At 47.1% G+C, this 25186-nt stretch overlaps 1 protein-coding gene across 1 annotated transcript; it reads left to right on the forward strand.

Annotated features, from left to right (window-relative positions):
• The first annotated feature begins 7491 nt into the window (after positions 1–7491).
• ADRA2C (adrenoceptor alpha 2C) lies at positions 7492–8820 on the forward strand. Its single transcript, XM_035113588.2, has one exon. It carries the CDS (start codon positions 7492–7494, stop codon positions 8818–8820), a length of 1329 nt encoding a protein of 442 aa, XP_034969479.2.
• The last annotated feature ends 16366 nt before the right edge of the window (positions 8821–25186 follow it).

Genomic DNA, 25186 nt, shown 5'->3' on the forward strand with positions numbered 1-25186 from the left:
TCAATCATCTTTTGAAATGTCTGAAGTTGCAAAAATATATTGTCTAGACTTGTAATCACCAAATCTATGTGATTTATGCTGTGGTGTATCACGCTGAGCTGATTTACAATGTAGCATTCCCCATAATCCTAGGAATGAAAAATGATTTATGCTAAAACCAAAGTGTTAAGCTATAGCAGAAGGTATCTACATGTTTCCACTCATTTGCTACAGAAAATCATGATCTGTTTGCTGGTCACTTGCTATGGAGAGCCAGGATACCATGATTGTTATAAGTAATAGCATCAGCACATCATACGGAGAGTCCGCACAACTAATACCACAATATACTTCCCTATCAGTGCAGACGCAGTGTCAAAAAACACTTCATTGTAATTGTAATAATGATAATCAAAGCAAGGAACCTGGAAAATTAATAGGGGAGGGCTTGGAATATCTTTCTGTGCGGTTTGCATTGGGGCCAGCTGAGTACTGTAAATGACAGGTAAAGTAAAGGTAAAGGGGCCCCTGACCATCAGGTCCAGTCGTGTCCGACTCTGAGGTTGCGGTGCTCATCTCGCTCTATAGGCCGAGGGAGCCACGTTTGTCCGCAGACAGCTTCCGGGTCATGTGGCCAGCATGACAAAGCCGCTTCTGGCGAACCAGAGCAGCACACGGAAACGCCGTTTACCTTCCCGCTGGAGCGGTCCCTATTTATCTACTTGCACTTTGATGTGCTTTCGAACTGCTAGGTGGGCAGGAGCTGGGACCGAGCAACGGGAGCTCACCCCGTTGCAGGGATTCGAACCGCCATCCTTCTGATCAGCAAGCCCTAGACTCTGTGGTTTAACCCACAGCGCCACCTGGGTCCCTTGTAAATGACAGGTACTACTATCTAGTTCTATCCATCCTGCTCAGTAGCGAATCACCTGCCCCTGCCATGTGTGTCTCTTTTTTTCCTCTGGAGAGTGGCAGGAATCATTCTGTACACTGTACTTTCCACAGCCTCCTCGGTGTATTCTGAGGTCTCCAACTGCTGTCCTTGCTCCTCTGGCCCAGAATTGGTGTCCGAGGTGAGGGCACGGAATCATGTTTGCAGCTCCTGACAGTCCTGCTTGTGTGTGTTATGATTCTCCAAGAGTTCATTTCCTGCAATGGGCAATCTTTCTCCTCCCCGGGGGGGGGGGGGGAGCCTATCTACGTTGCTGTTCCAGGACAGTCCACTTGCATTCTTGCAAGAAAATCCTCATCTTGCCCCAAAGTGGGGCTAGGCAGGCCTCAAGGTGCTGTACCTTCTCTTCCAGCAAGGCAAACAACTTGCATTTGCTGCAGGCGTAGTTTTGCACATTCTCAGGAAGACAAACATGGCACAGGTGTCGCAGGTCACTGCTGCAACTCCCTCACCCCCCCCCCCATGTCTCTTGATCCTATGCACAGCATGAGACAGCACTCCAGGCCTCCTCCAAATGCCCTCGCATTTGTCAGGGAAAAGCAAGTTCCTCTGAAGAAAGGGAAGGGAGCTGAATCTTGCTCATAAATACATGATGGATGAGCACCATACCCTGGTTGCTCACAAACCAGTTTTCCTGAAATGCTTTCTGCTGACTGCTACTGTGCAGTGAAGCTTTCCACAAATGTTAAGCCTGCATTCGGATAGATGTTGTTGTTGTTGTTGTTGTTGTTTAGTCGTTTAGTCGTGTCTGACTCTTCGTGACCCCATGGACCAGAGCACGCCAGGCACTCCTGTCTTGCACTGCCTCCCGCAGTTTGGTCAAACTCATGTTCGTAGCTTCGAGAACACTGTCCAACCATCTCGTCCTCTGTCGTCCCCTTCTCCTAGTGCCCTCAATCTTTCCCAACATCAGGGTCTTTTCCAAGGATTCTTCTCTTCTCATGAGGTGGCCAAAGTATTGGAGCCTCAGCTTCACGATCTGTCCTTCCAGTGAGCACTCAGGGCTGATTTCCTTCAGAATGGATTGGTTTGATCTTCTTGCAGTCCATGGGACTCTCAAGAGTCTCCTCCAGCACCATAATTCAAAAGCATCAATTCTTCGGCGATCAGCCTTCTTTATGGTCCAGCTCTCACTTCCATACATCACTACTGGGAAAACCATAGCTTTAACTATACGGACCTTTGTCAGCAAGGTGATGTCTCTGCTTTTTAAGATGCTGTCTAGTTTTGTCATTGCTTTTCTCCCAAGAAGCAGGCGTCTTTTAATTTCGTGACTGCTGTCACCATCTGCAGTGATCAAGGAGCCCAAGAAAGTAAAATCTCTCACTGCCTCCATTTCTTCCCCTTCTATTTGCCAGGAGGTGATGGGACCAGTGGCCATGATCTTGGTTTTTTTGATGTTGAGCTTCAGACCATATTTTGCGCTCTCCTCTTTCACCCTCATTAAAAGGTTGTTTAATTCCTCCTCACTTTCTGCCATCAAGGTTATGTCATCTGCATATCTGAGGTTGTTGATATTTATTCCGGCAATCTTAATTCCGGCTTGGGATTCATCTAGTCCAGCCTTTCGCATGATGCATTCTGCATATGAGTTAAATAAGCAGGGAGACAATATACAACCTTGTCGTACTCCTTTCCCAATTTTGAACCAATCAGTTGTTCCATATCCAGTTCTAACTGTAGCTTCTTGTCCCACATAGAGATTTCTCAGGAGACAGATGAGGTGATCAGGCACTCCCATTTCTTTAAGAACTTGCCATAGTTTGCTGTGGTCGACACAGTCAAATGCTTTTGCATAGTCAATGAAGCAGAAGTAGATGTTTTTCTGGAACTCTCTAGCTTTCTCCATAATCCAGCGCATGTTTGCTATTTGGTCTCTGGTTCCTCTGCCCCTTCAAAATCCAGCTTGCACTTCTGGGAGTTCTCGGTCCACATACTGCCTAAGCCTGCCTTGTAGAATTTTAAGCATAACCTTGCTTAAAATTCGAATAGATAGCAAAATAAAAGGCAGCCTCTACCTGGTAGTGCTACTTCTATGGAGCTCTAGAGTGAACAAGTTTCCTGTTATCTTCATTTTTGAGGAAAGATGCATGCTCCATTGGAGATGTAACAAAGCTACCCCCATTGATGTGAACAGGAAAGACTCTATATGCAGCTCAGTGTAAGCATTTATGAGTACTGCATCTTCTTCTGCATTTGCAAATGCTGGGATGACTATCTCCAGGTTACTAATTCACATCCTGTCAGCACATGAGAAGAGTTTCTGTGACTCAAAAGCTCTTCTTCTTCCTCTTCTTCTTCTTCTTCTTCTTCTTCTTCTTCTTCTTCTTCTTTAAGAGTTGAGAACAAAATGAAGCCCCCAGATTCATCTCATAAGTTAAAATGGATTTTAAAGCAGGTAATCATTATCCCTGATTAATTTTCTGTGACATTCAGTGCCCTAAGGAAATGGATTAAGCTATGTGCTGCATTGAAACAAATTCAGTCTAAAAGCACCTTAAAGAAGTCAGTGGAATTTTGATCTGAACTGGAACAAACAGGCTGTAAGAACGTCTGCCAGTCGCACAGCGCATGATGCCCTCTGGAACTCTGGGGATTTCCTTCCCAGGTTCTTCAACAAAGTCCCACAAAACCTTCCTAAGCAAATAAAGTGGTGTTGGGGGGGGGGAACAGTGTCTCACTAGAGCTTTGATTATTAATTCCCGCAGGTTATTTATGCAGTATGAGAACCGCATTACAAATCCATTATTTCATCCAGCCGCACAAGAACTCCAGCTGGCTGTTCCATGGAAGGAGAATTGAAACTGACAAAGTGGGGAGATAAGTAAATATTGGAATAACATCTATGAAGAGTTAAAGAAAATGTTAAAATGTAAGATTATAAAAAAACCAGAAATGTTCCTACTAAATATAATACCAGAAGACATAAAAAGCGCAAACAGAATATTACTTATGTACGGCATAGTAGCTGCGAGAGTTTTAATCGCAAGAAACTGGAAAAGTAAGAACACACCCAACGTAACAGATTGGAAAATTTTAATGAAGGAATATTCACAGCTAGCCAGGGTCACTGGGCGAATTAGAGGACAAACAAAACAAAAAACGAAAAAGGAGTGGAAGATTTTTGACGATTATATATCAACGAGTAAAGTAATAAGATCATGAAGGCAGATTGGTACTGAACCTGTTGGGAAATAAAAGGAGAAAAATTAGAGGTGAACTTTCTGTGTATAATAAGATGGACTAATACAAACTGCATAGGATATGATTGGAAGATCGATGTTATTTTTTGTGTTTTACTACATATGTACAGATTTTTCCTTTTTCTTCTGTTTTTTTTCTTTTTTTTCTTTTTTCTTTTTCAGTTTTCATTTAGAGGAGACAATTTGTGTATAGATTAGGATATGTTGTGGTTGACATTGCTGTGGTTTTGCCTTCTCACCTCTTTCCTTTTTTCCCCTTCTTTTTTTTCTACCATTTTGTAATTGAGGATCCATGATTCCTTTGTATGGTTTTAAAGATTGAAATAAATAAAAAACATTTTTTTTAAAAAAAAGAAACTGACAAAGTGGGACATGTCTTGCATGCAGAATTTTATACCTGTTCTGGAACACGAGTGGGCTCCCAAATTTATGTTCAATCTACCGTGCTTCTCCGAAAATATGCCATACCCCAAAAATAAGCCATAGTGATAGGCAGTTTAACCTTGTAGGTTAAACTGTAAAGGGGCCCCTGACCATCAGGTCCAGTCGTGTCCGACTCTGGGGTTGCGGCGCTCATCTCGCTCTATAGGCCGAGGGAGCCGGCGTTTGCCCGCAGACAGCTTCCGGGTCATGTGGCCAGCATGACAAAGCTGCTTCTGGCAAACCAGAGCAGCGCACGGAAACGCCGTTTACCTTCCCGCCGGAGCGGTCCCTATTTATCTACTTGCACTTTGATGTGCTTTCGAACTGCTAGGTGGGCAGGAGCTGGGACCGAGCAACAGGAGCTCACCCCGTTGCAGGGATTCAAACCGCCGACCTTCTGATCAGCAAGCCCTAGACCCTGTGGTTTAACCCACAGCGCCACCTGGGTCCCTAGGTTAAACTGTACCATACTTAATAAAATAAAAAAATAAGACATCCCCTGAAAATAAGCCACCGTGTTGTTGTTTTTGAGGAAAAATAAATATAAGACGGTGATATTCAACTTGCAGTATTCTGATCACACTGCCTGTTAACAAAGATGTGGAGAGGAGGGGCAAAGATCCAAAGGCAGCTGCTCAAATTTGAAATTCTAGAGAACAGGACCAAGGTGGGCACAGTTTGCCTCAAACAGTCCCCTTGCCCTGATCCTGCTCACAGCCCACTGCCACTTGCTACCCTTTCACTTGTGGGATATCCAGAAAGAGCAGTCAAGTCCAACATTTCCTGTTTGCTAGAATGGGCACTCAGCGGAATGTGGATCCAACAGGGAGAACTTCCTGTCAAACCAGCAGGAGCTACTCCCCTCTGGGTGCGGCCAGGAAGAGATGTGCGTAACTTATATAAAAGGGCTGGTTATGCAGCCATCTTTTTCTCTTGGCTCTCCAGGCATAGGCAAACTCGGCCCTCCAGATGTTTTGGGACTACAACTCCCATGATCCCTAGCTAACAGGACCAGTGGTCCAGGATGATGGGAATTGTAGTCCCAAAACATCTGGAGGACCAAGTTTGCCTATGCCTGCTCTAGTGCAGGGGTAGGCAACCTAAGGCCCGTGGGCCAGATGCGGCCCAATCGCCTTCTCAATCCGGCTCGCGGACGGTCCGGGAACCAACGTGTTTTTACATGAGTAGAATGTGTGCTTTTATTTTAAATGCATCTCTGGGTTATTTGTGGGGCATAGGAATTTGTTCATTTTCCCCCCTTCAAAATATACTCCAGCCCACAACATGGTCTGAGGGACGGTGGACCGGCCCACAGCTGAAAAAGGTTGCTGATCCCTGTTCTAGTCCATCTTTCTAGTTACAGGTAGGTAGCCGTGTTGGTCTGCCGTAGTCGAAACAAACAAACAAAAATTCCTCCTGCTGGAAGGAATTTTTTTATTTTGTTTCGACTAGTCCATCTTGTCACTGCATCTCTACAGAGATGTAGCTAGTTCTCAAGTCTGAGGTCAGACTCAGATTCCATTGTTCACACACACACACACACACACACACAAAATGTACCTATAACTGCAACATACCATAAGCCTGCCTCCAGATTGCTACTGAATGTGAACTGCAAGTAAACTATTTTCTTCTTAGAAGACTGTTGGTATGCTGCTATTGTTTTTAAGTGGGATAAAAGGAGAAATATCAGGGAAATAACAGGGAAATATCAGGGAAATATCAGGGAAATCCAGGCTGCGCCAAGCCATCCTGGATTGCTTCATCATAAAGGCTGTAACCAGCTGAATCCACCAGCCCTGCCGCCTCCCCAGCTTTGCTAAGGAAGGAGCTGGGGAGCCCTTTCCAACCCTTGGAGGCCTGTCCCTTGCGCTGCTCTCAAGGAAGCATTCACAGCAGGTCCATCTGCGTATCCTCGAAAGTTGCCTGGAAAGCATCCCAGCCATACAACATCCCAGGCCAACTTTCCTCCTAGGTTGCCCGGGGAACTCTTTGGTCTCCGCAGCACCAGCGGAAACAGGCCGGGGCGGGACAGGTCCCTAAGATAGGGCAGCAACTAACTGATGGGGCCTCCCTTCTAGCTCGGCAGCTTCTTGGTGCTGCCGTCGCGTTTCTCTGCCCCCACCCCACCCCCGACTCTTGGTCAGCCGGAACTCTGATGAGAAAGCGAAGGCCTTACAAGTCAGCCAGCCCCCACCGCTACTGGGCATGAGGGGGCGGGGCGGACTGGCGCTCGTGGGGGGGGGGGCGGAGGCTTTCTCTCCGGGGTCTCCCTGCTGGTCCCCGTTTTCTTCGGGGGAAGGCAGCTCTCCCTGGCGCGCTTTCTCGGCTTCTCCCGCCCACTCGCCCGCCCCGCGAGGGCCAGGACAGGAGCGGGGGCGTCCATGCTCGGGCTGGAGCGCGCTCCGGGGAGCCGCCTGAGACGGAGGGCGCGGCGGGCGCTGCCGGGCTCCCTGGCCGCCCGCCCCTCCCGTCTGGCGCACGTGAGGGAGCGTGCCTGGCCGCCGCCGCTACTGGGCATGCTCGAGGCAGCGTCGGGCGCCGTCCGCAGCAGCCGGCATTGCGCTCGGCGCCCGGGTGAGAGGCGCCGGCCGGCGGGAGGAGCGCGCGGCTCCGGATGCCCGGCGAGCAGCTCGCACGACGCCGCCTCTCCCGCCCGAGGAGCGCCGGGCGCCCGGAGCTGCGGGCGAGCAGGCGGCGCGGCCGTGGCCTCGGAGAGGAGCGAGGAGGAGAGGACGAGCGAGGGAGTCCCCCGCCTGCCCGGGGCGCGCAGGCAGGCAAGCGCCGCTGCTCCCGGGAAGGGGTCCTGGGGCGGGGGGCACCCCGGGATGGAGGCGCCCGCCGCGGGTGGGGCGTGCGCCGACAGGGCTAAACTGAAGAGCGAGCGGGGGGTGCCGGCGTCTCCCTAGTCCCGCGCCCCGTCTCGCCTGGGCTATGGAGGTGCCCCCCAACAGCAGCGCGACCCCCCTCAACGGGTCCCGCAGGGCGCCGCTCTCGCCCTACTCTCCGGGCGCCGTGGCCGGCCTGGCCGCCGTGGTGGGCTTCCTCATCGTCTTCACCATCGTGGGCAACGTGCTGGTGGTGATCGCGGTGCTGACGAGCCGCGCCCTGCGAGCCCCGCAGAACCTCTTCCTGGTCTCGCTGGCCAGCGCCGACATCTTGGTGGCCGCCTTGGTCATGCCGTTCTCGTTGGCCAATGAGCTGATGGGCGCCTGGCACTTCGGCAAGGCCTGGTGCAACATCTACCTGGCGCTGGACGTCCTGTTCTGCACCTCGTCCATCGTGCACCTGTGCGCCATCAGCCTGGACAGGTACTGGTCCGTCACGCAGGCGGTGGAGTACAACCAGAAGCGGACCCCGCGGCGGATCAAGGGCACCATCCTGCTCGTCTGGCTCCTCTCGGCGCTCATCTCCTCGCCTCCTCTGGTCTCCAAGTACTGGCAGCCCCCCGGAGAGGCGCCCGCCACGTGCCAGCTCAACGACGAGACCTGGTACATCCTCTCCTCGTGCATCGGCTCCTTCTTCGCCCCTTGCCTCATCATGGTGCTGGTCTACGTGCGCATCTACCACGTGGCCAAGCTCAGGACCAGGACGCTCTCGGAAAAGCGACCCGGGCCCGACGGCGCGTGCCAAGCCGAGAATGGCGCGCCCCGAGCCGGCGGCGGCAGGGGCTTCATGTCGTTGAGGTCGCCGCCCCGGGAGAACGGCCCGTGGCCCGGCGCGCGCTGGGAGGAAGCCGCGGAGCTGCAGGACGTGGAGCTGGACGAGAGCAGCACCTTGGAGAGCCGGCGCCGGCGGCAAAGCAGGGACGCGGCGGCTCGGGCGCAGGCCAAGCGGCAACAGCCCTTGGCGTCGGCGTCGTGCAAAGCGTCCAGCGGCCGCCTGTCCCGCTCCAGCAGCCGCTCGCTCGAGTTCTTCTCGTCGCACCGGCGGAGGCGCGCGAGCAGCGTGGGCCCCAAGGCGGCGGCGAGCCAGGCGCGCGAGAAGCGCTTCACGTTCGTGCTGGCCGTGGTGATTGGCGTGTTCGTGGTGTGCTGGTCGCCGTTCTTCTTCAGCTACAGCTTGTACGGCATCTGCCGGGAGGCCTGCGAGATCCCCGAGGCGCTCTTCAAATTCTTCTTCTGGATCGGCTACTGCAACAGCTCCCTCAACCCGGTCATCTACACCATCTTCAACCAGGACTTCCGCAGGTCCTTCAAGCACATTCTCTTCGGGAGGACGAGGAGGAGGAGGAAGGAGAGGAAGCTTCCCTTCTTGCACTGACTCCGGGGCGCACGAAAGGCGCCTGAGATCAGCACCAGAAGAACACTTCCGGCCGAGGGAATACAAGGGGGCAGGAAAGGGGTCCCTTGGCACCTGCACAAGGGGCACAGAAAAGGAGGGGAGCGAGGGGGTTCCGGCCCTGGCGGGTGTCAGAACTTGATTTGTCTTCAGGGCTGGATTTGCTCCAAGACGGAGCCTGGCTTTACTGGAGAAGAAGAGGGGGGGGGAGGAGCCCAGCCTGTGCTTGCTGTCAGGCATGGACAGTCTTTTATACCTGAAATGGTTTATATATTTGCCCAAATCCTGCTAAAGGAGACTATGAACTTTTCTTTTTCTAAATAAATGTTTCTAATCAGTTGTAAACCTTGCTGAATTGTGGTTTTGCCCTGAGGTGACATTTCTCTTCCCTGGTCAGTGATTCCCGGAGGGGATGGGAACATAGCTGCCAAGTTTTCCCTTTTCTCGTGAGGAAGCCTATTCAGCATAAGGGAATTTCCATTAAAAAAAGGGAGAACTTGGCAGCTATGGATGGGAATGAACGTGGCCTTCCAGATGTTGCTGTGCTCCAACTCCCATCATTGGGAAGAGGGGAATTGTAGCCCAACAATGTATTGAGCGCCACAGGTTTCCACATCTTTGTGCCAGAAGCTAGTTTGTATCTCCCACCTCCCACCCACCCACCCCATGGGGAGGGCTGAGGGACTACTACTACTAACAGAGTAGATTTGCTTATACTGTAAATGCCTTTCCCACAGAATGTGATGGTATGCCTGTTTTCAGGTGAACTTGGGTTTCCAGAGGCTTGGCAACCTGTGACAAACTGTTTCTTTAAAAAAGAAACAAAACACCCAGCAACAGTCATTTATTAGAGAGTTAGGATAACTGAGGGACCCAGGTGGCGCAGTGGTTAAACCACAGAGCCTAGGGCTTGCCGATCAGAAGGTTGGCGGTTCGAATCCCTGTGACGGGGTGAGCTCCCGTTGCTTGGTCCCAGCTCCTACCAACCTAGCAGTTCGAAAGCACGTCAAAATGCAAGTAGATAAATAGGAACCGCTACAGCGGGAAGGTAAACGGCGTTTCCGTGTGCTGCTCTGGTTCGCCAGAAGCGGCTTTGTCATGCTGGCCACATGACCTGGAAGCTATACGTCGGCTCCCTTGGCCAATAATGCGAGATGAGCGCGCAACCCCAGAGTCGGTCACGACTGGACCTAATGGTCAGGGGTCCCTTTACCTTTACCTTAGGATTACTGAAACCAATTAAGGTGCCTTTGTTCTGCCTGTCTGTTGATTGATTGAATATTTGAGTATTTGTATACAGATTAAAATTTCTAATCAGTTTTACAAGTGACAAACTATTTTCTCAGATAATTTATAAATTTTCTTAACTACCAAAGAGTACACAGAGAATGTCCTCTCAACCCAGCCATTAATAGCTAAAATATTTCCAGGAGGATTTCAGAGGCTTGCTCTCTCACCCACAATATACTGTTGCAAAAGGTCTGTAAATTGAAGGGGAAACCTGATAGATTATATTAGGCATTTCACTTCTTCCGAAGAGAGAAGGACGAATCTGTCTTCAGGCCTTTCCATGTTAAACAACTCTTTCAGATTTGACTAAACTTAATTGAATAAGGCTGGCATCTTCAGCTGCCCAAATCAAATCTATCCTTGAACCAGATATATATTGCTTCTCAGTTTCTCCTCTGAAATAAATGGATTTCTGCTATAGCTGTTCTGCTTCTTTTGGCAGTGCACTGCCCTTCCCCCACCTGTCCTTGTAGCACCCACCTGATTTCCATAAACATCTTCTTGCTTTGCACTCAACCCTGCCCAGCTTACCTCAGTATACAGCCTTTTTCTTTATCCATGAAGTAGCACAAAGACTTTGCTACAACCCACTTCCCACTTCTCTCCTTCCTCGGAATGGGGCAAAAATTAAACGGACAAGAAGGCTCCACTAAGATGAGGGGAAAGGAAATAGAATTGTAGAAGTGGAAAAGGACCATGAGAATCATCTAGTTAGTAGTCCAACTCCATGCAATGCAATAATCCTGGATGGGCTCAAACGGCCAATCTTCTGGTTAACAGCCAGACCCACTGACCCATTGCACCACAGGAGGCCTCAAATATAAAGTTGTATACGTCCAGGCTGCTGATCCTCTCCACTTACTGAGCACCCCACAATTGGGCAGCATCACTGCAGGGATAGAACCCTTGGGTGGAGCTCTGTGGGTTTTCCTTCTGCACTGCAGTAGCACAGCAAGCAAGTATATTGATATCAAGAGGCATTAGGAAGGAAGTGGGAGAAAAACACATTATTGTTTTGTGAGTGCCAGGTATTTCTCTTTTTTGGGGGGGGCAGGGAATACTGTGTGCACAGTCACATGCCTGTAGCTGAGTGATGCATAGATGATAATAATAATAATAATAATAATCATCATCATCATCATCTGGCCAGGTTCCCCCAGCATAGCTGCCAAGTTCTCCCTTTTTTTAAGGGATTTTCCCTTATGCTGAATAGGCTTCCTCGCGAGAAAAGGGAAAACTTGGCAGCTATGTCCCCCAGCCACTCTGGGCGGCTTCCAACAAAATATTAAAATACAGAAATCCATCAAACATTAAAAGCTTCCCTGAACAGGGCTGCCTTGAGATGCCTTCTAAAGGTCTGGTAGTTGTTGTTCTCTTTGACCTCTAGTGGGAGGGCATTCCACAGGGTGGGTGCCACTACCGAGAAGGCGTGGTGGGAGCTATTGACCCATTGCTTATAGTCTTATGGTGGAGGGGCTGCAATGGGTCAATAGCTCCCACCACTCTTTCTTTATCCAACATCTAACATCTGTTGCACATTGTTTCAATAGAGATGTTCAGATAACCATGAAGGCCCCTCTTGAATGAGTAACAATTAGTACAAGGATATGTTACTTTAGGTTTAGGTGCACAACAGTCATTAAACTAAGTAGCTAATTTCTCATGTTGGTAATGTCATCGAGCAAACATTTTGCGGAAGGAAAATAAAGAGCGGAGTCATCTGTGAGGAGCACCTGTCGGAACATAATGAATTATAAATATACAGTACGTGTAAGTTATTAAGTAATTTGGAATGTTTATCATTTCATTTTGTTCCGCAATGAGTTTTTGGCTTTTCTTTTTTAAGGAAGTAGGAAGTCGCCATTGCATATTTACATTTCCTAAGTTAACTCTGATTCTTATTATGTTTGTGTTAAAAACAATGCAGACTGACATTTTCAGTGGATTTTGAAGGGTTGAACTAGTCTCGCAACTTAAAGAGTATTCAGATAATGATTGAGTATTTTGGGGGATGTGGGGAAAGATGAGCCAACACACATGTCAAAGCATTCACAAGGGTGGGTAAAAATGGCAAAAACCAGTGAAGGTATCAATTAATGTGGACCTCAACCTATATAAAATGGTAGAGTAAATGAGTCTAGAGTTCATAATTGCTAAGCATAATTTGTTCCTGTTCACTAAAACACTGAATACAGCTGTGTATGTGCAAATCCATGAAGAATCAATCCCAGGATTTCTGCTTTTGTGAAATAGGATTGGTTTGGAAACAATAATCCTGGTTGTTTTTTAAAAAATGCTAGCTAAAACCAGGCAATTTCATAAGATTCAACAAAGAGATACTGTATTTAATGGTGCTTTCCTCTTGCTGTGGATCATCAAAGTTTCCAGAGTGTGTTTGTTTTGGAGTTTTTGTTTTGTTTTGTTTTGGTATCTTGATTTAAAAAAAATCATAGGAAAAATTGGACAATGCTGACAGTGTAAAGTAATTCTATTAATATGAAACCATTCTTTTCCTGATGGAAAATGGTATTGAATAATTTTAGAGCAGGTTCACTATGGCCTGCTATCAAAAGATAAACAAAATATATTGGTATTTGAAGGAAGCGTATTATAGTCCTTGACACATTGACTTGAAAAGAAAATGACAAAAATCAATGGAATTTACAGTGAAATACTATTTATGTCTACTCAGAAGTCAACACCATTGGGTTTGATAGGGCTTACTCCTAGGTAAATTGGTATAGGATTGCAGTCTCAGTTCCAATAAAATATGTTTAGGACCAGGTAGAAAGATGCTTAGCATCCAAGTAGGTTACAGATGACTAAAATACAGAAATCTTGTTTTCTCCAAAATAATTACTTAATTTCAAGATTGCATATGCAACCTTATGAGGAACGGTAACGTATGTTATGGGCAGTAGATCATAGAATCATAGAGTTGGAAGAGACCACAAGGGCCATCCAGTCCAACCCCCTGCCAAGCAGGAAACACCATCAAAGCATTCTTGACATATGCCTGTCAAGCCTCTGCTTAAAGACCTCCAAAGAAGGAGACTCCACCACACTCCTTGGCAGCAAATTCCACTGCTGAACAGCTCTTACTGTCAGGAAGTTCTTCCTAATGTTTAGGTGGAATCTTCTTTCTTGTAGTTTGAACCCATTGCTCCGTGTCCGCTTCTCTGGAGCAGCAGAAAACAACCTTTCTCCTTCCTCTATATGACATCCTTTTATATATTTGAACATGGCTATCATATCACCCCTTAACCTTCTCTTCTCCAAGCTAAACATACCCAGTTCCCTAAGCCGTTCCTCATAAGGCATCGTTTCCAGGCCTTTGATCATTTTGGTTGCCCTCTTCTGGACACATTCCAGCTTGTCTGTATCCTTCTTGAACTGTGGTGCCCAGAACTGGACACAGTACTCCAGGTGAGGTCTGACCATAGCAGAATACAGTGGTACTATTACTTCCCTTGATCTAGATGCTATACTCCTATTGATGCAGCCCAGAATTGCATTGGCTTTTTAGCTGCTACATCACACTGTTGACTCATGTCAAGTTTGTGGTCTACCAAGACTCGTAGATCCTTTTCACATGTACTGCTCTCAAGCCAGGTGTCTCCCATCCTGTACTTGTGCCTTTCATTTTTTTTGCCCAAGTGTAGTACTTTACATTTCTCCTTGTTAAAATTCATCTTGTTTACTTTGGCCCAGTTGTCTAATCTGTTAAGGTCATTTTGAAGTGTGATCCTGTCCTCTGGGGTATTAGCCACCCCTCCCAATTTGGTGTCATCTGCAAACTTGCTCAGGATGCCCTCAAGCCCATCATCCAAGTCATTGATAATGATGTTGAATAAGACTGGGCCCAAGACAGAACCCTGTGGCACCCCACTAGTCACTACTCTCCAGGATGAAGAGGAGCCATTGATGAGCACCCTTTGGGTTTGGTCAGTCAGCCAGTTACAAATCCACTGAATGGTAGCATTGTCTAGCCCGCTTTTTACCAGCTTCTTTAGAAGAATATCATGGGGCACCTTGTCAAAGGCCTTGCTGAAATCAAGATAGGTTCCATCCACAGCGTTCCCTTCATCTACCAGGCTTGTAATTCTGTCAAAAAATGAGATCAGATTAGTCTGACATGACATTTTTCAGAAACCCATGCCGACTTTTAGTGATCACAGCGTTTCTTTCTAGGTGTTCACAGACCATTTGCTTTATTTTCTGCTCTAGATTAGCTACTGTGTCATCCAAATCAATGATGTGATTTCCAAAACAACCGAAGCCAGAAACAAAATGTTTTTGTTCAGATGTTCTTATCTTCGAAACTGGAAATGTCAAAATTTGTAGAGTTTTGTGAAGGCTTTTCAAGCAGATGACTTGTTATGGTTTTCACATGAAAACAAATTGTTTTACAACTTGATATGTGCCTTACTCTTTGATATTTGCCCATGATAATGTACGTACCACATCATAGCCTTTTCGAAGAATGTCATACTGTTGCAACTGACCATTCTGCACTCTCTTTTTTAAAATATAATTAAGTTCCTTTTTGGCTACCTGATTTGTATTTTTAAGCCACATGTGGTGGTATGTATAATAAGCACTGAATAGGCTTCTAAGCTCAGTCAACTGAGCACACTTAGAAGCCTCCCTCCAATCAGGATTCCAGCTTTATCCAGGATTGTGGGAGGCTTCTAAGTGCAGTCACCTGAATGTGCTTATAAACCCCCTTCAGACCTTCTCACCCATTATGGACATGTTGGGGATGGAGCAGGTGTGGGGACATTTGAGGTGCATGCCTCCCTATCTACATGCTCATATATATTCTTTTGAATACGTGAAGTTTTCTGGGCAGGATATCTGCAGAAAGTCCATACAACCCTCCTGAGACAAGGGTGCAAGATCCACGGAGGGAGGGTAAGACTACTTTGATAAGGAGTCAGGGACCACACCAGGATGTGCAAAAGGAGACATCACAGGCCCATGGCGATAGCTGCCACAAGTGACTCATGCACTGTGCATGGGGTTGAGAAGCAGGAGACAGAAATGAAGCCCTGCTTGAGAGAAGGGGGGAATATAACCCCACTCACTTTTGGATGGTTGGTGGGGAAAACAGTCACATCAGGACAAAAGAGAGTGAACTCCTAGGATCTGAGCCACAAAGCAGAACTGCTCAGTGATAGCACATGGGGGACATATGTCTCTGACAGGAGCGAGCCAGTAGTAAATCATACCGAGCAAGTTGGAGTTAATTCTTCATTAGCAAAACAGGATCTGCCCAGGAGTGTCAGGCCTAGTGAGCAGCATAATTCATCGCCAGCAGGTCTTGCCCCCATGAAGCAGTTGCTGAGACTGAAGGTTCCCTGCCTCCCCACAGCTGCTTGTCCCCTCCTCTCCAGGGATTTTCCCAAGCAATCTGAGACTGTGCCTGTGTGAAGCTAATTTCTTCTTCAGCCTCTTCATGCCTCTCCTGGTTCTGGGGGACCAAGAGTAGGAAGAGGAGACACCCATGCCTCTTCACTAGCTAAACTCATCTATGTCTCTTGGCCTCCCACCTCTCCTGCTTCAGCTTCTGCCTCTGATTCTGGACATGTCTCTGCCACAGACTCCCCCAGCTTACTAAGCCCTGTTACATCTTCAGCTTCTGACAGCTCCTCCCTGTCGTCTTCTTTTTCCGACCACTCATCCTCATCCCACCATCAGTCTTCTGGTTCTGAGCCTTCTTCCCTTGGTGGTTCCCCAGCTGGCTCTTCCCATCATTCCTCTGTGTCCAATCAGTCCATGACAATCTCTTTGCCCACCCCCTGCCTCCAAAACACACTCACAGGGGCCAGGAGCACAGGATTTGCAGGAAGTGCTTTAGGCTATGGAGCAGGTTGTTTTTCAGGTCAGATGTCACTGGTTTGAATCCAGGGAATAACACCCTAGAGAAAGGAGTAGGGTGAGTCCCTCACTGTCCAATAAACCTTGGTGAACAAGAGGCAGTGTCTCTGTACACATCAAGTTCCTCTGCACCCATCAAATTCCTGATCAAGCTGCTCATCCTGAGGCCAGAGGAAGCAACTAACCACACATGCGCCAGTGTCAAAGCCTTTAATGAACAGCATCTGGCTGGAGGACACCCTGAAATGAAAAATACATGTGCAGGTTTGCCAACCAGTCACCCCAGCAGAACTCAGATTCCTTGGAATCTGTTCCTCAAGGTACAGTAACATAGCAAGTCCCTTTTGTGGGAATGTTAGGGATGTGGATTAGGATATATTATTAGATAGATCCTATCCAAGCTTGTGTTAGCAAGCTTCCAATATCAGCAGAGTGACAATCCCCTTTTGTGCGCAGCAAAGCGTGAGCGTTAGGTTTGTTAGAACCTCTGCAACAATATTATACTTCAATATTATACTTCCTGGCAAATCCCCTTTGTCCCTCTTAAAAGAAATACACAACACAATAGTATTAAAATAAGATAGAGTTTACTCACATGGCATCCTGAGTTAACAGCATAATCTCAGAAAGGCAGGCTTACGTAGAAAAGTTACAAATTTGTACATCTGGAGTCTTCTTAGTAAAGTGAGGCTCCATCTGGTCTCTCTCTTGGCAGCCGGCCGAGAGGGAGAACCATCCTAACTGGAGATTCTCTGGAGATGTGTTCCCATTGAAGGAGAAATGGCTAAGAGAGAGAATGGCTGCTGGCTAGGGGCTTTTGTCTGCCAGCTAATCCATCTCATCTGCATATCTGGAGGAACAGGAACTGAGTTTAGTCAGGTGTCCTTCTAGGTGAGTTCCTCTTAGTGGACACTCTAGGACAGGGGTCCCCAGACTACAGCCCCCGGGCCGGATGCGGCCCAATTGGCCTCCCAATCCGGCCCGCGACGACCCCCGCTGCCCGCTGCCGCCGCCCGCTCTTACAGCGCGCGGCACGGCGGCGATCTTCGAAATCGGAAAAAATCGCCGAAAATCCTTTGTGCGCATGCGTATGGGCCTCTCCCGACCCAGAAGAGGCCATTTCCGGTGCACTTCCGGGTCGGGGGAGGCCCATACGCATGCGCACAAGCGATTTTCGGTGATTTTTTTCCGACCGTGTGCGTGTGCGCATGCGCACGGACGCGCACTCCCCCGCCCTCCGGCCCGCTGCGCGCGCACTCCCCTACCCTCCAGCCTGAAGCCCGGTAAGTCTGGGGACCCCTGCTCTAGGAACTGTTGTGACTTGTCTGCCCCAGTGTTCCATCCCACACCTTTTGGCACCCTACTCGATCACTAGCTAGGACACCTTTACCTGTTGCCAATCATAGTGTGTAGAACCTGCTTAGGAACCTAGTTGGTTATTCCTGCTGTTTGTCATGAGCTGGACCTCCTGAGTGGACTGCATATAACCTGACTATAGAGAGGCTTCCTCATCCTGCAGATCATCTCTCAACTTCCTCCGCCTCATACAATAATAATAATCCCCAACGTCATCCTTTTACATAGAAAACATAGACATGAGGTTAATACAGTGGAACCTTGGTTTACGCCTACCTCCGTTTACGAAAACCTCCGTTTGCGAACGCCGCAGACCCGGAAGTGTTTACATCCGGGTTCCGCAGTGTCAGATGCGCAGACGCGATCTGTGCAGCGCGTGTGTACTGCGCTCTATCGGCACTTCGCGCACACGCAGAAGCGTGCCTTCGGCAAGCGAGTGCCTCGGCGAGCGAGCGCCTCCGCAGAACGGATTGTGTTCGCAAACCGAGGTACCACTGTACAGTAAACAATGAAAATACATACACAAAATCATCATAATTATTAATTTGCAAATCTAATGGCTGACCTTCACACACACACACACACACAACGTTAATTAAAACCCCTGCCCTGTATTAAACCAGAGGACTTCTAGGACTATGACACAATCTATTTAGGAAAAAAAATGTCCCTTTATCACAGAAAACATTCTTACTTACAGATTTTGTAACATTCTGTAAAAGCTTTATCTCAGCACTGATGGAGATGCATAAATATGTAAATTTAAATTTAAACCTCCTATCCCCTGTGTGTGGGAGGAATATGAGAGTAAGCTGGCTGTGAAGCCCTTTTAGCAGAGTAAAAACACTTACTGTACACACTTTTGCAGCTTACTGGAAGCTAGGAATTAGGCAATTACACCTCTGATCCTTGCTTATTTGTGGGCTGCTCACCTTTCCCCTCTCTGTCCCCATTGCTAAAAATGAACCACACTTTTTAGTAAAAACAAAAAGGTTTACTTAAATTTCAACATAGCTGCCAAGTTATCCCTTTTTTAAAGGGAAATTCCCTTATGCTGAATAGGCTTCCTCGTGAGAAAAGGGAAAACTTGGCAGCTATGTTTCAGTGCAGGCAGCAAATATTTCAAAGGAGTATGCAGGTAAAAATACTTCTTAGTTACAAAATGCAAACTTAATTTCCAAAGTAGAGCCCAGCCATGTATGTCTGCTGACATAAAGGTAAAGGTAAAGGGACCCCTGACCATTAGGTCCAGCCGTGACCGACTCTGGGGTTGCGCGCTCATCTCGCATTATTGGCCGAGGGAGCCGGCGTACAGCTTCCAGGTCATGTGGCCAGCATGACAAAGCTGCTTCTGGCAAACCAGAGCAGCACATGGAAACGCCGTTTACCTTCCTATTTATCTACTTGCATTTTGATGTGCTTTCGAACTGCTAGGTTGGCAGGAGCTGGGACCGAGCAACGGGAGCTCACCCCGTCACAGGGATTCGAACCGCTGACCTTCTGATCAGCAAGCCCTAGGCTCAGTGGTTTAACCCACAGCGCCACCTGGCTCCCCTGTCTGCTCACATAGCTGGCTTGAAAGAAAGAAAATAGGCTGAGGCAAGGAGGAAGGAAAAAAGATTAAGATTCTTTGTCCTATTTCCCACCACAGAAAATTACTTACTTACTTACTTACTTACTTACTTACTTACTTACTTACTTACTTACTTTATATACCACCCATTATCAAAAGATCCCAGGGCGGTGTATATTAAGAACACATTTTATGGAGCACAACAATAAAAGCATAATAAAAAGCATAATAATAGACAACATAATAATAAAATTATCATAATAACAGTTACACACACCCATGCTTTAGCAGGCCATGGATTATTTTATAGCCAAAGGCCTGGGTAAAGAGGAATGTTTTTGCCTGGGGCCTAAAGAAATGTAAAGATGGTGCCAAGAGAGCCTCTCTGGGAGGAGCATTCCACAAGAGGGGAGCCACCACAGAAAAGGCCCATTCTCATGTTGCTACCCTCCAAACCTCCTGGGGAGAAGGGACGTAGAGAAGGGCCTTGGTTGGTTCGTATGGGGAGAGGCGGTCCTTAAGGTATTGGGATCCTGAGCCTTGTAAGACTTTATAGGTCAAAACCAGCACTTTGAACTAGACCTAGAAGCTAATTGGCAGCCAGTGCAGTCGAGCCAGGATTGGCATTATATGTAGGGGATATGTCATCATACAGACCTTTCTTCTCTAGGAATACAGGAACCCTGTGAGTCTTAACCACTTTATATGCTTATTTGGCTAGCATAATTTGACTGCAGATTTCACCACAAGGATTTTGTGATTCCCCACAGGGGAAGGCTGTTCCGTGTGTGTGTGTGTGTGTGTGTGTGTGTGTGTGTGTGTGTGTGTGTGTGTGTGTGCAGAAGTAGTGCTAGAACAATATAATTAAGAAAAGTCACAGTATTCACATATGTCAAAGAGAGAAAGCTATGAAAGACAATTCTACATTACATGATGTGTTCCTCCTTCCCTTGCTTACCGCTCCTTGACCTTGAAGTCTGGAAATTGAGAAGGCCATTTGCTGCTCCAGGTCTAGGGTTGGTGCAAAGTTGCACAACTGACCAAAGTGTGCTGGTGTGTTAAAGAAGTAGGGGGTCTGGCCTGTGTGCTCCTCTCCTGGACCAACCATGGCTCTACCCCATTCCTGTTTTCCTGCAGCTAGGCTTTCTGGGGTATTCCAGTGGCATATGGTATATCTGGGTCACAGCTGGTGTAATAATAATAATAATAATAATAATAATAATAATAATAATAATAATTTTTATTTATACCCCACCCTTCCCAGTCAAGACCCGGCTCAGGGCGGCTAACAACAAATAATATCAACACAAGTATAAAAGAAACAATTCAGTTAAAACACAGATTAATACAATGTTAAAATTCAATTTTAAAATTAAAAATCTACAAATAAGATAAAACCATTATGAAATAAAACCTTAGGGGAGGGTAACCGTGGGGTCAGACTGCATCAGTCCGAAGGCCAAACAGAACAGCTCTGTCTTGCAGGCCCCACAAAAAGATGACAAATCCCGCAGGGCCCTAGTCTCCTGAGACAGAGCGTTCCACCAGGTCGGGGCCAGTACTGAGAAGGCCCTGGTCCTGGTCGAGGCCAGTCTAACCACCTTGTGACTCGGGATCTCCAATATGTTATTATTTGTGGACCTTAATGTCCTCTGTGGGTCATACCGGGAGAGGCGGTCCCGTAGGTACGAGGGTCCTAAGCCGCATAAGGCTTTAAAGGTCAAAACCAGCACCTTAAACCTGATCCTGTACTCCACCGGGATGTAATGTGGCTTCTGCTGAATCCTAAATTCCCAGGTGGCAAGCTTGTGGCCTGTGACATTTGTGACAATTCAGACAGGCTCCTGCACCTTTACAAACTCTGTGATAGGCATTTATGCAACAGTGAAGCCACGCCCAGCATAAAGATGGAACAACAGATTCTGCATCTGTGATGCATGTGTCAGAAGAAGCACAGGAGCCTTGTTGGTTTGAAAAGGTTGGCAAGCCTACCCTTGCATATTTTCAGGCATCAAATCAAGCCTTTATTGTTATGGTCAATGGTCAGCATTAAGAAAGCAAGATAAGAAGAGCAGAGAACACATTGCCCAGATGTGCATAACAGAGTAAAATAGAATAAAATGAAACAAAGTAAATAAAAGTAGCACACAGAGCATAAAATGGGCATCATGGCCGAGGGAGCCATGACATGAACTCCAAAAAGGAAAATTACAAAACTTATGGGTTCAGTTCCTGGTGGGCCTTGCTTGCCACCGTACTGTACTTAACTACACTGAGTGTGGCCAATATATTTTGATCTGAGAGAAGTAGCAAGGCATAAAATTGCATCTGATCATCCTGGCAAATTTCATAAGAAAGGCTCAATAAAGGTTTTATGCAAATCTTGATAATAGAAGCAGTACAGGAGGACTTGACCTCCCCGGAGTCTCAAGGGCACTTGCCTTTTGGTAGGGAATTTCTAAGCATCTTCTCACAAACACTGATGAGACACCCATCTACCTCTGTCTCTATTCAGTAAAACCTTTCACTTGATCGCAGCTGTTCTTTCTATGTTACTGGGGGTTAGCTATAAGGATTCCACCCCTCTACCCTAATGCAGTCTCATTTTGCTTTGCCTCAGAGTAAATCTTTGGCTGGGAGAGGTACTACAAATTTTCTTGTTACCAGGGCTCAGGGTCAATGCATGGTAGTCCAGCAATTATGGTAATCGGTAGTCTTGGAGATATGATGGAACTGGATACCCAAACATCTTAGATCTAATAGTTTCTGAGAATCATCCGTATTAGCACAAATGGCTAGTTGCCTATTTGCTAATGGCGACTTGAATGGCAATGTCAGGATGCTGAAAGCAGAAGACAGCACCAGCAATCAAACAATGGCAGAAAATCTGGTGTGTGACTTGGATGGGGGAATGATCCAATCAGGTAATGGATGGGGCAAACTCACAAAAATCCAACCATTTCCTGAAGATGTGGTTTCTACGGTTCAAAGTGCCCAGCAAATTCCAGACTTCAGCAATGCGTGAATCTGTCCATTTTCTAAGGGGGTCTTCTTTGTAATAAATTGTGTAATTGCCACAATCTCTGTTTCTTAAATCAGCCTCGAGTTAGCAGTGGCTTTGTTGCTGTTAGATGAAGGGTCTACTTCTAACATAATAACTACGGTTATTCTGCAAAATAACTACGGTTATTTATGACTGCACAGGGCTTATGACAGACTATGAAGCATTCACTGGTATCTTCACATGACAAGTTGCAGCTGCAATCCTTCACTCTTCGCCATCTATAGAAGCCAATCTTCATGCCTCAAATATCCCCTGATCAACAATAAGGGGAGAAGAGGATACAAAACAGAGGCGAGGGGGAATCAACATGCCAGACAAGACTGTGACGATTGACTGGCTGCCTGTGCTAATCAGAGTCAGCACATAAAAATGCTTTATGGATAGTGTATGCGTGCAGAATTCTCAGAAGTGAACACTAGATGGCAGTATTCTGTAAATAATAATTATCCGTGTTCCTCATTCCGTGATTTGCAGGTTAAACAGCGCTTTCCATGGAATCTCCGTGGAATCCATTGACTGGATCTGTCATTTTTTAAACTGAAAAACAATTTCACTTTAAAATAAGGGAGGGTGCTGTTCCCCTGAAAATTAGACCCTCAGAAACAGTGCTCCCCCCCCAGAAATCACCTTGAAGCAGGGTGCAAACTTGAATAAAATATTGGGGGGGGGGGGTGAGCCCTGCCTGTGTAAGTGATCACATGATGTGGTGCACGCACACCATTTGAATGGCAATGCCCATCAACTGCGGGGAGCAGCCCCATCAAATATTTTATTGGGGGGGGGCAAATATTCCTCGAAGTTGGCTCCTTTGCCATGAAGTTGTTGCAGTTAAGTCATCAGGCAACTCTTGTGGCGCCCGAACAGATGCTGTTTTGACAAGAGCCACATTCACCCCAGAGCTGCTAAAAGCTATGGCAAGCGCCGTCTCTCTAGCTGATTTGGTGGCTGCCTCTGGTTCTGACGCAGGTCAAATAAATGCACCTCTGCCTCCCTCCTTCTCTCAGATTCTGGGCAGTTCGGAAGGGCCCTTGTGCAAATGCAAGCGTGTGCAATGGTAGAGCCCTGGCTTGAAAGCTACACAGGATATGGATTTAAGAAAAGGAAATAGGAATTGGCCCCACCCTGTATCTTGACCAACCATGATGAGGAGTAGCTAGGAGTTAGGTGGAGCTGGCCCACAATGGCGCCCACCTGAGAAGGGCTGGAACTGTGCTCTGGCGCTCCGGCTGATTAAAAAAAAGGACTGCTCATAGATGTCATTAAAAATAAAAATCTAATGAGTAAAACCTACCAACATGAGTTTCACCAAACTGCGGGAGGCAGTGGAAGACAGGAGTGCCTGGTGTGCTATGGTCCATGGGGTCACGAAGAGTTTGACACGACTAAACGACTAAACAACAACAACAACAAATGAGTAAAAATAACAAAGCCCATATACTGGACAAACCAAATAGCTTTGCAATTTGAGGAACAGAACGAGAAACATGGGCATAGCCAGGATTTATTTTTGAGGGGAGCAGAACCAAGTTATCTGTGACGCAATTGGTCAATAAGTTATTTTTATTTATTTACTTTATTTAATGCGGTCAGTTGCCTCCCCTGCCTCCCCGACTATGCCCATGGCTCCATACATTGTATTTGGTGCACCTTTGAAGTCTTCCTTCTTCATTACTCCTGTTTTGATGTCTTCTCTTTCAATGAAAGATGTGGATAGTATCACATCAGATCTTCTGCTATCTATGGATCCAGTCCTTATTTGCAGAGGTGAGAAGTTAGAAACTGGTAAGAGGCAAATTTGGATTCAAGCCCCCAGCCTTTAATCATACACCTGCAGCTCCAGAGGTCTGGCATCAAGATATGTGGATTTGGCTGGATCTGGATTTATTCCAAAGGGGAATATGCAGATCCAGCTATTACTGGCATTCAGTCAGTCCACCGATGAAAGCTTTTCAATGCATATTAAACTCTGCCAGCCTGCAGTCCCAGGCACACTCAATCGGAAGTTCATGAATCAATAAGACTTAATTCATGTTGTGTTAAAATGTATTTCACCCCACAGGTAATTTGGAAACATCTTCTGTTATTGACAAATTTCTGTTTTGTCTTCTGTTTTGTTTCTGCTCTGATGTTTTACTAGCCCATCAGGGCAGAATGACGTCAGAGCAGAAGATAGCTGTTCAGACTCAAATGCTTCTTGCTTTTGTCATTTCAATTCCTTGGGAGAAGGCATGAAGACCACGCCCGGTGCCTCCAGGAGAGAATTGACTAGAAGCTCATAAGCAGGCACCCCCAAACTGTGGCCCTCCAAATGTTTTGGCCTACAACTCCCATGATCCCTAGCTAACAGGACCAGTGGTCAGGGATGATGGGAATTGTAGTCCAAAACATCTGGAGGGCCGAAGTTTGGGGATGCCTGCTCACAAGCCTACCAGGGTTATGTGACAAGGCAGAGGGCCATGTAAGAATTAAAATGCTGTAGAGATAATTATTTGTTGGGACCCTCATTGCTCATTCGAAAGCAAAAGCAAAACTCAGGCACCCTGAAGGTGATGAGGGGAGGAGAGAGGCCAATGGCTGTCTAGGATCTTCAGCTGGAGGGGAGGACCAGAGGGCCCTGGAGACACCCCCAAACCCAATCCATTGGCATGATCTAAGAAAGAGAAAATACTTTGTAATTCAATGAAATGGCGCCTGCCCTATTTAAAATCTAGAGAGCAAGTTAGAAACAAGGGAAAGGCCATCCCAATTTCAGCCGAGCTGTAGCAAGATTTCAGGGGTCTTGGCACTTAACCAGGGTTTGTGCTCCTTTGCAATGTAGGGTTGCCATATATCTGGAAATTCCTGAACATATCTGGAATACTGCAGTCGCAAGCAAGGTACAGGCAGAAATGTCCGGGACATGGGAGCCCATGTCGGCAGTGTCATTTTTGCCGATTTCTCCCAGCAATAGCTCAAAAACCTCCTACTTCTTTGTGATTTTGCAAAAATAGCTCAACAGCTTTTTTTTGTCCAGATTTCCACTTTATGAAATATGGCAGCCCTATGCAATGAGGCACAGTAGATGTGGGATGGAACACTGGGGCAGACAGGTCACAACAGTTCCTAGAGTGTCCACTAACAGGAACTCACCTGGAGGGACACCTGATTAAGTTCCTGTTCCTCCAGATATGCAGATGAGATGGATT

This window comes from Zootoca vivipara, chromosome 9 (assembly GCF_963506605.1).
Source record: "Zootoca vivipara chromosome 9, rZooViv1.1, whole genome shotgun sequence".
NCBI lineage: Eukaryota > Metazoa > Chordata > Lepidosauria > Squamata > Lacertidae > Zootoca > Zootoca vivipara.